At 37.3% G+C, this 15,067-nt stretch overlaps 1 protein-coding gene across 1 annotated transcript in view; it reads right to left on the bottom strand.

Annotated features, from left to right (window-relative positions):
* The window catches only part of THSD7A (thrombospondin type 1 domain containing 7A), a 484,905-nt gene that overhangs the window by 92,835 nt on the left and 377,003 nt on the right, over positions 1-15,067 (bottom strand). Inside the window, exons 7-8 of the mRNA XM_015095205.4 lie at positions 14,075-14,269; positions 2,202-2,436 (exon numbers count right to left, since the gene is read on the bottom strand). Of these exons, the coding sequence (XP_014950691.3) occupies positions 2,202-2,436; positions 14,075-14,269 (430 nt within the window). The remainder of the gene's footprint in view (positions 1-2,201; positions 2,437-14,074; positions 14,270-15,067) is intronic.

The following is a 15,067-nucleotide window of genomic DNA, read 5'->3' on the forward strand; positions in this document are numbered from 1 at the left end:
TTGCATTTTTGTTTCAAATGTCTAGTACCGAAAAGCAGTCACTGAATTTAACCTAGCATATTTAGGCATAAGGGTAGTAATATTTTCTTTGGAATTCACAGTATTTGCTTTACTTTTTAGAACTTTTAGGGCAAAGGAAACTCATTTGATTTAACAAATCTATACTTGTATCCAGGTCATTGAATAAAGGCAGCAAGGGTAAAGCACATTTTTAATGGATTATTGTGGTGCTCTGACATGGGGCTTCAGGATATCCTTTCTATTGAATGGTTTAATGACATTAATCCACCAGGCTTTACCACACATAGGCTTGCGTGCATGTACATCCACTGCTGAGGAAAACACTCTGTAGTTTGCATAAGGGAGGAAAATATGACAGTAACATCTAAAAGGTAAATGAAACTGCAAAAGAGGACCAGAGTGAGCTTACCAGTAGAAGCTCAGAACAATAACCCTCCAATCTGAACCATGACAAGCTGGTCAGGTGATAACTCCCTGCAGCAAATATTTCTGCCTCTTTGCTTGTCCCAGCAAGTCCCACAATCCCTAAGCACTTGGGACTTCTGCTTCTGCTGTTACTGCTATTGACTTTTAATATACTGCACGTAAATATCCTTTGTTACACTCATCACAAATTTAGCATCATTTTTACTGAAATATTGGTTTGGGGCTACCTATGAAACATATGGAATAGTTTCTCAATTTATTCAAATCTTTTGGCATATATTTTCTAACTACATAATTGTTTGCTAGAGAACCCAGAGTTGACATATTGTATGTGCCTTGTGAGAAACAAACAAAAAAAAACATATCAGCATAACTGGGCGAATCATTTGTTGGAGAAAATTAACAAATCAGTTGCAAAAATACATGCAAAGAGGAAGAAAACTCTTATCATTGCTGATTTAGACAGCATCCATCTTTTAAAGTTCGTATCATCTTAGCCATGTGAAACATGAAAAGCAAATCCATCAGTTTTGCATGTTTCCTAATTTCTAACTAAATGATGGGGCAAAATATTGCTAAAGTCCAGAACTCTGGCCATTAGAAAAAAACAAGTCATCATGAAATTCTTATTTGTCCCCTGGAGTTTGTCATATATCAGTTACATTATTATCATTTCTCTGAAACACTAAGAAGTATTTTCAATTTTCCAAGAGAAAATAATTTCTAAGATTCATTGAGTGCTTACATTACTACTTTTTGTTTGCATTAAATTTCTGCAAATATTTTTTGAAAACTGAAGCCAGAATCTGACTTAAGCAGTATGTTTAAGACCACTCACAAAACCTAAGTACTCAACCAAGTTTTCAGAAATTTTTATACCACTGAAAATAAGCCATTTTTCTACCAGTGAAAAACTGATGGGTTTTACTTTTCATGTTTCACATGGCTAAGGTGATACGAACTTTGAAAGATGGATGCTGTCTAAATCACAAATGATAAGAGTTTTCTCCCTCTTTGCATATATTTTTATAACCGATTTATTAATTTTCTCCAAGAAATGGTTAGCCCAGTTTATGCTGATGTGTTTTTATTTTTTTTTAAATTTCTCACAAGGCACATACAATATGTCAACTCTCAGGTTCTCTAGCAAACTGTTTGCTCTGTTATCACACTACTTGTTAACTACAGTGAGACACTGGTGCTTTTTCTGCTTATTCTAACCCTCATCCTGTCCTAAGGCTCTCCCTTGGGAGTAAATGGTTTATTCATTTAACCATTAAAAGATGTAGTACATTTGGCCTCAGCATTTTTGATACAGTACCTTCCAAGGGAAATGAAAGGCAGATCATAGAAGACTATTGCCCAATTCAACTAGATGGGCAGCCTCCACAGCCTACGGGTACACAGGAGGTCATTGATGACCTCCATGGCTAGGACTTTGGATACTGTCACTATTGATCAGCCAGGCCTAGAGTGAGCACTTCTTTCACTGCCTCACTAGCTCAATAAAAGCAGAAAGTGCTACTATAACACTGAAAGTAGGTACCACATGGAGAGATTTCTACAGAATTTATGGATCCCAGGTACAAGCTGTTATAACTTTATCAGTGGCTGCCTTCAAAACAGAGAAGTCTTACTCCTGAGGTCAGGTATGATGAGCATCAAACATTCCATTTCATGAAGCAAGTGAAGCCTGGGCCCATCCCTACATGGTTGATCACAGGAGTTAACTACTGTCGTTTTCAAGTCCTTACTTTTTGGGTCCCACTTGACCAACATTGACCCGTACACAGATGACTTTTCTTGTCTGCATGCCAACGGAGCAAGAGGCCTCCCCATTCCAAGTTGCAGTTGTGTTGAAGGATGAAACTGAAGTGTCCTCGATACACTGGCCCCAGGGTCCAGTTTGCCAGTGGTACACAGTGCAGGGATGCTCGTTACAGCTGCGTACCTCTTGCAGAGCACTGCTGTTTGGGCACTGAACACCACCTACAAAAACAGACAGTATTAGCAGATTAGATATGGTGCCAACAGAAACCTTATCATCCTCTGTGCCTTGGAATTAACCATAAGAATGATACTGGCCACTTACTAGCACATGTGGCCACACACTGCTGGGAAGGCAAATTGCATGAATGGCATTGTCTGGCTTAAAACTTTGTGGTATATTTGATATTCGGTTTGGGGGACTCAGGAGGACCTCAAAGACAGGCCATTCTTCTCTAGAGAAGATGAAAAGGAGGAACAAATGAAGCCTATGTAATTCCTAACTAGAGGAAACGTGGACACTGAGAATTAATTTCTCACAAGGCACATACAATATGTCAACTCTCAGGTTCTCTAGCAAACTGTTTGCTGTGTTATCACACTACTTGATAACTACAGTGATACACTGGTGCTTTTTCTGCTTATTCTAACCGTCATCCTATCCTAAGGCTCTCTCTTGGGAGTAAACGTAGAATAAATTCTATAGATGGGAAAACCCGGCATGTTCACAAATGATATCCATCAAATTGAAAGTCTTAATTATAGGTTTCAAAGTGGTGCCCATTTCAGTGAATTAGGATTTAGGCTGATTTAAAATCAATAGATGCTTTCTGACCCTCCATGGCATCACTGAAGAATACACTATACATGTATGAATGATAATACACCGACCGTATTTCTTCAGATCTAAAATGTGTGAATGACTGTGAGATAGACCATCATTTTATGTGTCCCAGAGAGAGTAAAATGGCATCAAATTAAACTACAATACTTTTTTTTTTTACTGAATGAAACATTTTATTTTATTTTTTTAATTTTTATTTTTACTTTATTTTACTTTACAATACTGTATTGGTTTTGCCATACATTGACATGAATCCACCACGGGTGTACATGCATTCCCAAACATGAACCCCCTCCCACCTCCCTCCCCACAACATCCCTCTGGGTCATCCCCGTGCACCAGCCCCAAGCATGCTGTATCCTGCATCGGACATAGACTGGTGATTCAATTCTTACATGATACTACAATACTTTTTTATCAACTCTAATTTTTACTGTATGCTCACCCAAATAGCTTTGTATGACTTATTTAAATACTTTTTAAAAAATGTACCACTTTTACATAAATTAAAAGGGAAGAGAGATGTTATGGGGAGGGAGGTGGGAGGGGGGTTCATGTTTGGGAATGCATGTAAGAATTAAAGATTTTAAAATTTAAAAAAAAAAGGAAAAAAAATAAATAAAAGGGAAGGTATTCCTAAAACTTCTTTACATTCAGAATCCAAATCTCTCAAGTAGCTTATTAGTTGATACTCATCAAAGTTTGTGTTCTCCTACATATATCATCTCTGTGGCATCACATGCATTGGTTATCCAGGATTTCTTAAAGAGTGTTCCCTGTTGTCTCCAGAGTTTTTTTTTTTTTTTTTTTCCAGGATACTGGTACCTATTTCTAAGTTCTAATGTGGCTCCATTTTTAATTGTACCAGAAGATGTTTGTCAATGAAAGATTTAAGCTAGCAACCAAGGGAGGGTTTATTTTCCTTCCTCAAATGGCCCTTACCTGTTTTTATTTCTTTGTTTTTGGTAGAAATATTATGGCCAAACTCCAGTACTTTGGCCACCTCATGCGAAGAGTTGACTCATTGGAAAAGACTCTGATGCTGGGAGGGATTGGAGGCAGGAGAAGAAGGGGATGACCGAGGATGAGATGGCTGGAGGGCATCACTGACTTGATGGACGTGAGTCTGAGTGAACTCCGGGAGTTGGTGATGGACAGGGAGGCCTGGCGTGCTGTGATTCGTGGGGTCGCAGAGAGTCGGACACGACTGAGCGACTGAACTGAACTGAACTGATTGCTCTGAGGAATAACAATGAAATTCCCAAGTACTAGCAATGACATCTATAACTGTTGCTTGGCCACAGTGATTTTAAAATGAACCTAATATAAGATGCAGTAATTACAGAGATGATAAAGGGTTAAACACATGTGTCTTTTAATCAATAGAATGTGGTGTGGAGTTGTCAATACGGAACTCTTTTTTAACATGCTGGCCCCATTATAAGTACTTTATAGGTGGGATCTCACTTTACATCCACAGCTGCTGAACAAGTTAAAAATTATGAAGCGGATGAGTCCAGATAGCTTAAATGATGCAGTCACAGGAGCAGTTGGGAATTTATGGAGTCCGGTGTTTTTTTGTTTTTACCTAAATGCTATTTGTGATGCCAGCTCTGAAAATAAAAAGCTTTATCCTATTAAAAACAGAGTATTTGGAGGAATTTATTGTTTACTTTATTGATAATTTGATCTAGTCACACTTATGTAGTCTCTGGATTTCATTTTAAGAATAGAAAATAACTGGCTGTTCACATGGAACGGTGGAACCTTGGCTGTTCATCATACATATCTGTGATAGTAAATGGAGGAATACTGAACATAATAAGAGGTGGGTTTTAGATATTAGGAAAGCAAGTTTTAAAAGGTATAAAATGTTAAAAAGAGTGATTCAATAGCTAGTGACCCTAATATGGCAGGAGACCTGGGTTCGATCCCTGGGTTGGGAAGATCTCCTGGAGAAGGGAATGGCAACCCACTCCAGTATTCTTGCCTGGAGGATCCCGTGGACAGAGGAACCTGGCAGGTTACAGTCCATGGGGTCACAGAGTCAGACACAACTGAGCAACTAACATTAATATGGGGGATGGCTCCTAAAGTTTGAGATCTGGGTAAAAGTAATAAGCAAAATCACACCCTGAGCTGATCTTTAGGTATCATTTCATTTGTGACTAAGGACATCCCTCTATTCAGCATGTAAATCAGTAGGCAATTCATGTGATAATTTAACTGTAATTTATAGTCACTTATGCAATGTTGAACATGGGATCAACATCAGAATAACCTGTCTTAAACAGCATTTCATTACTGTCCCCTGCTTCATGAAGGTGAAAACATCTGTCACAGCTCATATCCTATCTCCCATCACACAGCTCAGCAACCCGGGAAGCAAGAAGGTTAGTATCTGAATAGGGACAGCTCCTAAACCTGCTAACTGGATTGGAGAGAAGTAAATGAGCACTCTTATTACCGACTTCCCTGAGGCTCTAGATTTATCCCATGGTATTTCTCAGGAAAACACATGCTAACTGTAGAAAAATATGTTCATTGTTACATAACCATTTAAAACTATATCTGCTTATTTAATAGTGAAATTACCCCTCCTCAACTGAATAATGTTTTTACTTACCCCATTTTTACTTTGAATATATGTATGCTATGTAAGTTGTGATTTTAAAACTCTGAATTATTTTTGACATTGGAATTGACTGGTTGGTTTTGAAAAAAATAATAAGAAAAGAGCTTCTACAACATCAGCATAACGCATCCAGGAACTGCAAGATAACTGTTTAGTTTACAAACATAAAGACTATTTATTTTCTTGCCCCAATCTACATTAAAGCCACATCAGCATTTTCGGTGTGGTGTCAAGATATTTGCACAGATAAGTCCCTGTGTGGTCTTAATTATAATAACTATGTGGCAATTTGGAAAGCATGGCTTGGATAATCAGTCACTGCAGCACTGTCATGTCGTTTGGGGAATACTTTTATGGTTGAAAAATTGATAGTTATGATACTGAATTTATTTATTATTTATGGGAAGATTTAATTCCAGACATCTGGGAATATTCCCATTCCTGTAGTACTGAGATTATAAAATGTCACCTGTGATAAAATCAGTGATAAGTGTATTTTTTAAAATCGTCTTATACATAAAAATATATGCTTCATATTAATGTGACTATTTTGGCTTTCTATCATTTCACCAAAAGGAAAGATTTTATAATACTTTGATGAACTTCTGCTATATAAATAAACTTTCATGTGCATACAAAAATGCCAATTATAATATGCAAAACTTCTCTCGGAAACTAAATATGACTTTTCCTCCCTACCATCAAGCCCAAAAGACCTTGGTTAGGAGACATTTAACAGAGCTGTTGTTTTTGAGTATGGCATTGAAGTCCTTACAATTTAGATGACAGACTGGAGAGGAAACAAAAGAGAATCTTTTCAGGGACTTCCCCTGTGGTTCACTGGCTAAGACTCTGAGCTTCCAATGCAGGAGGCCAGTGTTCGATCCCTGGTCAGGGAACTAGTCCCACATGCTGCCACTAAAGATCCTGTATATCACAACTAAGACCCTGGCACAGCCAAAGAAATAAATAAAATAAATAAGTGTTTTTTTAAAAAAGACCTTTTCAAAACATTAATTGAATACCTATGAACTGACTGCAATATGCAATGGTTACCTATGCTTCAAGGGATAGTCTAGAGGGGTTAGAAATAGAAATAATTCTTGCTACTCTCAAGGATCTTACAATGCAGTGGAGAGAAGTACAGGAGTGATAATATATGCAAAGACTTGAGTACAATTCTAGGTGAATGCAATAATATAATGATAAAGAATATGACAATTATGTTAAAAGAGGTATTCAGTATAACTGAGATTAAAAAGTTTAAAATTACATTAGTTTGGGGGATACTAAAAATGACTAAGGTTGTTGAGATGAGGCATTGAGATGACTTTTGAAGAAATAGGAGTTCGATAAGCAGAGTTCTGGGAAGAGAGACGAGGAAGAGAAAATTTAATTTAAGCAGAAGAGAAACTAAATAAAAGCTGAGGCACTCAGGCAGGTATGACCCTGGGAATTAGCAATATTGATGCAGTCAACTGGAGTGCAGAGTTCACATAGGGAAGTAACTGACGATAAGGCTAAAAAAATGGACTAGGCTCAGGGTAAGAACAGGCTGTTACAGTGTACTGTGAATTACAATTTTAAGATACTTGTAGCTTTGCCTGCTATTGCAGCAATAATACCTTTGACGCAGACTACTGGTGGGTGAAAAGCAATGGCATGATTTCAGGGAGTTTAACTGGAAGTGCGTTAGTTACAGAGAACCTCAAGAGACATCGGGGCAGCCACCACCCGCTCCATTTTTTTTCCCCTTGTAGTAAGGGACAAAAGATATCCCACAGTAGAGTCTGTATAAGTCCTGCAAGACTGTAGGAACAGACTGAAGAGGTGGTCATGTAGGAACAAACTGAAGCAGAACTGCTCTTTCAAAGTCAGTAGCAGGCAGATGGGGAAGTGGCAGTATTTACTTAGAAGTCAGAGTTATGTGTGTATGTACACTTAAAATAGATCCTGATCTCTTCAAATTCCTCTATAGGAAATAGAGGTACTTCCTGGTTTTCAGAACTAACATCATTCCACTGTAAAAATGATACAAGGTAAAACAGAAATATTTATCCCCTCAATGTTTTATACTGCAAAGTAAAACTTCTGAGGACTACTAATTATTTGAGGAAAAACTGGCATAATTTTATTTCAATTTGCATCTGTTTTCTGCAAGTACAAAGAAGGTGGAAAGACACATTAACACTTGGCTCAAGTTATAATATCAGGTCACTCTGAACTCTGCAAAAATAATATTCTCTTATAGCTTGCTTTTTAAAGATAATTGACTATAATGAGAAGAGAAGTTGTTTTACTTATGGAAAACACTTTGAAAATCGTATTTTTCCTTTTAAACCAAGTTTGTTAAGAACCTGCAACATGAGCTAAAAAATAGAGAAGGTCATAAATATAACATCAATTTTTAATTAAAAAAAATTCAATATACTATTATTTATATAAAAAATATGTCAAACTTAAGTGTTAAAGGATTGAATTCTTTTAGAATTCCTGAAATAATTCTAAAGTAGCTCTTGGGACCCATCCTGTATTTTCACACTATACAAAGATTTTTACATCAAAGTGTCAAACAAATCTAAAAGCAAATTATTAATCTTATTTAACCAAAAGTCAAGGCTTTTGAAGTAAGACACATACACACAAGTTTATTTTCAAGTTGAAAAGAAATATTTTTGTATTAACTATCTTCCATTATGCCATTTGTGATTTGGTTTCCAAATGACAATATTTCAGTAAGAGGCATTTTATGACATTTTGGTTTACTGCTGATACACAAAATAACAGGTTACATATTGTTACTCAAAGATTATATGAAAAGCAATTGTATTCAAATTATTTTTATTCTATTATTTTTTATGTTTAACTTGAACTAACCCCCAAACTATAGGGATATTTAAAATGTTACCAATAATTTTTTCCCCTCGATCATATGGAAGAAGTTATTGAAATGATGCTCCATTACCTGAAATACTTCAGTATGTATTTCCTGCAATCAAGGGCATTTTCCTATACATAAGCATATGCAATATTCAGGATTAGGCAATTAATACTGATGCATTATTTCCATCCAGTCCTCAGACCCATTTAAACTTGCCAATTATCTCAGAACATTTTTTATAATAAAAGGACCTGGTTCAGAATCAACTATTACATTTAGAGCTTATGTCCGGCTAGTTTCCTTTAATCTTTCTCAATCTTTCCTTAATTTTCATAACTTAGACACTTTTGAAGATCAGGGGCCAGTTATTTTGTAGACTCTCTTCCAGGTAGGGGCTGTCAGATGTTCCCTTATGATCAGATCCTACAAGATGCATCTTTGACAGGGACGGTACGGACATGACAGCATGTTCTCACCGTACCATGCCAGGAACACATCCTTTGTATCTGCCCCATTACTGATGATGTAAACTTTGATTATTGGGTTAACATAGTGTCTGTCAAACTTCTTCATTAGAAGGGTACTTAAGACTGTAAATATAATGCTCTTCATCAGACTTCCAATTAATTTATTTATATCAAGTATGGATTCATGGTTTCCTTAGTTAATGTATAGAAATAGCTATTATCGTTAATTTGCATTCACAGTGCTCCTGTATGTGGCCAGTGAGAGACTCTTCAAGCTAGCTTCCCTGCCCTTTTTTTAATTTCACTTTGATTTTATACTGGAGTAGAGTTGGTTTACAATGTTGTGTTAGCTTCGGGCATAAAGCAAAGCGATTCAGTTACATATATGTGTGTGTATATCCATTTTTTTCAGATTCTTTTCACATATAGCTTATTATAGAATATTGAGTAGAGTTCTCTATGCTATACGGTAGGTCCTTATTAGTTCTCTATTTTATATATACAATAGTGTGACCTTTTGAAATATTTTCCTCTTCTTTTCTTTCTGGCACAAGATCCTCCAGGCACATCTTGTACTTTTGCTATCCCAGCCCTAGAATCAGCTATTTCTCCAAGAAGCCCTGGCTCCTTTCATTGGAGAATGGTATTAGACACCAAGATCTCAGTGCTGAACGCACTGACTAGCTCATAGGGTCCCACTGCTCCCATGTCATTTCAGGGAACAGAGCTAACACATGTATACATCTATAATATGAATATATATCTTACTTATACTTGAATTTTATGTATTTTTATGTCTAGGACTTCCCTGATAGCTCTATTGATAAAGAATTCGGCTGCAATGTAGGAGACCCTGGTTCAATTTCTGGGTTGGGAAGATCCCCTGGAGAAGGCTACTCACTCCAGAATTCTTGGGTTTCCTTGGTGGCTCAGATGGTAAAGAATCTGCCCGCAAGGCAGGAGACCTGGGTTTGATCCCTGAGTTGGGAAGATCTTCTGGAGAAGGGAAAGGCTACCCACTCTAGTATTGTGGCCTAGAGAATTCCATGGGCTGTATAGTCCATGGGGTTGCAAAGAGTTGGACACAACTGAGTGACTACACTTTCACTTTCATGTATAGATTTACAAATTGAACACCATGAATTCACACTGATAACTTCAAATTCCAATATAATACAACAAGGTTTACTCTAGTTTGCTTTCTTAACATATTCAAAACTCCCTTCTTTAGCAATAAGAAACCCAACTATTATGTTTAATACATGTACCTATTTGGTCAACCAACTGCCCTCACCAATCTCCCACTGCCATCTTCACTGCTCCCCCCATGGGCCACCTTCATCACTCTGCTCATACTCTGACACCCTGCATTCAACCACTCCACTTTATTGAAATCCTCCTCAACCGTGCGTGGCTCCGACACCTCCCCCTGGCTTGGTTTCCTCAACACTGAGATTCTCTCTTCATCCTGTTTGTGCTTTCACTCTCTTGTGCAATCCATGTGCCCCTCCCTTTAGACTTCTCAGTGTCTCTGACATTTCAGGTCAGGCCACCCTTTTCTCACTGGGGATGCCCACCTCACTCAGGCTGGGCTCTGACAACCCACCCTGGATCACTACAGACCACCCCCTCCTGCCCACCTGCTGCACAGATGCTCAACTGTTTGGCTCCACTTAATAACTTTGCAGATAAAGCTGTTCATGAAGGGAGCTAAAGAGCCTAGAAAGGACAGGAAGGAAAGGGAAAAGAAAGTATAGCATGAGGTAAAGGGAAGTGCTATTCTATTATTTTACCATTCTTTTAATAGGAATAAGAAAAGAATGAGTCAGAACATTTTAACAATGGAGAGTGTGTCTAGTTCATTGGGGTCATATGGAATACTCCTGTATCTCACACACTTATATATACACACATAGATATAAATGCACACAGAAATAGAGGTAGATACACAGACACATATACAAAAGAAGACTGATAAACCAGGGGTAAGGTCAATAGCCAGCACTCCTTTCTTTCCAGCACACAGTAGGAATGTATTTCCCCTGCCCCTGCTGAAATTAGGTTCAAATTCAAGTCATGAGTATATGACCTGCTTTGATAATGAAATGTCAGTTGGAATGATATAAATCACTCTGGATGAAAGAATTTAGTTGCTGACTCTCTTAAAACAGATAAAGAGTCCCCAGCTATCTTCTTCTCGCATGAAGATTCTGAGGTAGGCTTTCATACGGAGGCGCAATGCTGAGACATTTCATGGGGGACAAACTGTCATGGAGAGTTACCTATCACTGTAGCAAAATTCCCAAGAGGGAAAAAAATTGTTCTATTAAGTTACTGAATTTATGGGCTTACTGCAGTACAACTTTGACTTCATCAATACAGAGGTTATATAATCTCCAGTATCATGTATAATGGTGACATTTTTACTGAGATAAAAGTACAAATGAATAGGTTATAGCATTTATTTTGTAAATCCAGACAAATGCTTTGCACATGAACTTGTAAGTTATTTCATCAGAAAATCATTTAATTTCATGTCTAAACAATCAATACATAATTTTATTAATGTAATCTTTACCCTTAAGGTTATCATAGTAATATTCTGATCCACAGATAATTAAGAAGATCAGGCTTCCCAGATAGCGCTAGTGGTAAAGAACCCATCTGTTAATGATGGAGACGTTCGATTCTCGGGTTGGGAAGATCTCTTGGGGGTGGGTATGGCAACCCACTCGTATTCTTGCCTGGCGGGCTATGGTCCACGGTGTTGCAGAGTCAGAAACAACTGAAGCGACTTAGATACATGCACACATGACACGTACAAGTATTAATTCTCGGGGAATAATAGAAAATATAGATTTTGTGCAGAATTATAAAAAGGTTATCTAATTGGCAGGGAAATGTATCTTAAAACTTCTTGCAAATTAGTTTCTAAATAATTTTAAAAATAGCTTCAGAATTAGAAAAGACTTATTTTGAAGGAAAGAAAATGTGTTTCAGTGTCAAGCAAATAAGTTATTAATTCTTCATCAAATATTTCACATAATGATACTAGTTTCTGTAGCTGTTATTAACAGAGACAGATAACAGCAGATTCTCCATTGACTGAATCTCCTCTACAGTTTCCACTTAAAATAATGTTTTGAGTTCACGGGCTTCCCTTGTAGCTCAGCTGGTAAAGAATCCGCCTGCAATATGGGATACCTGGGTTGGATCCCTGGGTTGGGGATATCCCCTGGAGAAGAGAAAGGCTACCTTTCTGTAGCCAGTATTCTGGTCTGGGGAATTTCATGGACTGTATAGTCCACGGGGTCTCAAGGAGTCGGACACAACTGAGTGACATTCACCTGACCTTTATGATTAATTATTTATACATTTATAATTCTCCAGCGTGTGTTTCTTATGATGCAGCTGTTAGCCTTCATTAAAAATTATCCAAGTTCCATCCTTTCAAACTAAGCAGATGATACATACCAAAGAGCAATCATAAATTCCTGCCTTTAAAGCATTTCATGACCTTTCAGTGTGAAGCATCATGTCTACGGAAATAATGATCTGGTGAGTTCTGCAAGCATGGCAAAATCTCAGCCATGTGACTCATAGGGTGAAAAGTCACTCATTACTAGTCACACAGCAAGTGTCTGCAGAGTATAATGGATTTATAGGAAGCAGGGTGACCACAGATCTAATTTTAATGAAGCCCAAGACATAATTTGAGCTGATAGAGTGTGAAGTCTGAATATAATCTATACAAGGTTAGAGTTATTGTCTGACAACATAAGGAATATAATTTTTTCTTGGAAAGGTTCTCTGTTTTCTATTAGGTTCCACAAATACATTCTTATTTTGGCAGCAAAAAATTACGTTTATATTGAGGTGACAAGAAAAAAGTGTTTGGACACTTCAAAAATTCTAAATTTTCTCACAGGTTGACTATTTTAAATATGTTACATTTTCTCCTATGCCTTAAGGCCAACATATTTTTGGCCTTATATTTTTGCACAGAATAACCTACAAAGAAAGCAAATTTGATTAAAAAAGTACATGAGCAGATTTCTATCATTAAAATGTTTCATAAACAGGAAAATGAAATAGGCAATGTGAAAACTCTTCCAAAATTGATTAACTAGGGGTATACATAAAGAAACATGTGCTTACTACAAATAGAAATCGTTAACTAGTGTTAAATGTGAATGAAAATAGTCATTCAGCCTATATTAAATAGCATATGCCTATATTCTTGAGACAGAACATGTGACACGTGACAGATCTTGACTTATTTCTGTGTTTTCCTTACTCCTGTGTTATTTTCCAGAATGACAAGATTAAGTATGACATTATCTCACCCAGTCACACAGAGGCCAAATTAGCATTCAGATACAAACTTGAGAGACCATAACCAAGAGCCTTGTATTTCTTGACAACGGAGCTTGCATGGTATGAATACATGAAAAACTTGTGCTTTATTCACCCAATAGCATGAAGTGATTTAGGAGCAACATATTTTAAAAGTGAACACAATCTACATATGAGACTCAGAGCCTATGTTCAAAAACCTGAATGGTAGAAAATCCATGTCATTTTCAGTCAAGCAACAGTCATGGTGGTGATTATTTTAAATAAAGTTTAGTAGTTATGAGAAGGTAGAATAGGATTTCACTGGGAAAAACTGACTACTAAAATGAGAAAACAATGAAACCTGTCATTTTGAATTTAAGGAGTCATTTTCAGATTTCTCCACAAGTTTAACACTTTGAAGTAGAAAGAACCTGAGTTATTAGGAGGGAGGGAAGGAAAAGTGAATTCATTTTTCAAAGTCTTTTCTCTTTTTCTAAAGATCTATGTTCAAGGCTAATATTAAGGAACAGGAGCAAGCTGCCTAATATGTCAACAGATATTACAGCTCCTTGGTTTCCTGGGTTTCAGGAAGCTGATTTTTGTGGAACTATCACTGTATCCAGGCTGTACACACAATGAAAGGCATACCAGCTTCTGGAAGAGATCTGAGTCCCTTCTGAAGCTGGTAACCTTACCTTCCTCTCCTGCATAGGCCAGGATGGACCGCGCTCGTATCTGTTTTCCTTCTGTGGTTTTTCCTGAGCAGGTGTGAGAGCAGGAGGACCACGTTGACCACATGCTGAGCACACAGTCCTTGGGACAGGGCACATCGCAGGCAACGGGGATGGGGAAGATGGCGTCTCTGCACAGCTGTCTGTCAACTTCTTCTCCTGGGAAAGACATCATCACCAACAGTCCATCATTTTAAAATAATGTAAAATGAGCTACTGAAACCAGACGGGCACCAGAATAAATTAGCTTACTTTCCTTTTGTTCTCTGTTAAAAGCCAACAACAACAAAAAAGAGTCACTGTCTACTACAGCCAGATGTTAAAGAAATACCAGGAATGAATAAACAGATCCCCAAATGAAGCTTTTTTATTATCAATGCTTAGGTATGTAGACAAAACGCATTGCTTCAAGTATTTTATGCTGTCATACCTGCCCAGGAAATGATATTTATAGATATTAATCTCTGAAATAAAGAACATCAGTGAACTATGTTTACCCCGTTTATTTAATTGTTGGAGATGAGCCATCATTCACAAAGGATTCTATCCATAGCATGTACCATTTGTTTTCATGAAACCAACTCATAGTCGCTATTTGTAAACTTCTGTGTCTCCCAGGGAATTTATTTTTGTACAACTGGCAACCTTTTTCTTTCATTTAAAAATGACTTTGTTAGCTGGAAATAAACAGGAAGCATAAATAGGACAGTATTATAAAACCACCGGCTATAGCGATCCCATTTTGAAAGGGGAGAAAAAAACAAGGTACACAAATAGCAGAAGCAAGATGTCACTCCAGTGCTTAAAGCTCTTCAGTAGTTTCCTTCTGCTCTTAAGATAAGGCTAGATTTCTCAAAAGTTTATGAGACTTCAAACCCCATGGCTCTTGCTTCCGTTTCTGGCTTCATCTCACTTCAGTCTTCCTGTTACCCCAAAGCCCTAGAGTCTGGCACTTAT

The sequence above is a fragment of the Ovis aries genome, chromosome 4, assembly GCF_016772045.2.
Source record: "Ovis aries strain OAR_USU_Benz2616 breed Rambouillet chromosome 4, ARS-UI_Ramb_v3.0, whole genome shotgun sequence".
NCBI lineage: Eukaryota > Metazoa > Chordata > Mammalia > Artiodactyla > Bovidae > Ovis > Ovis aries.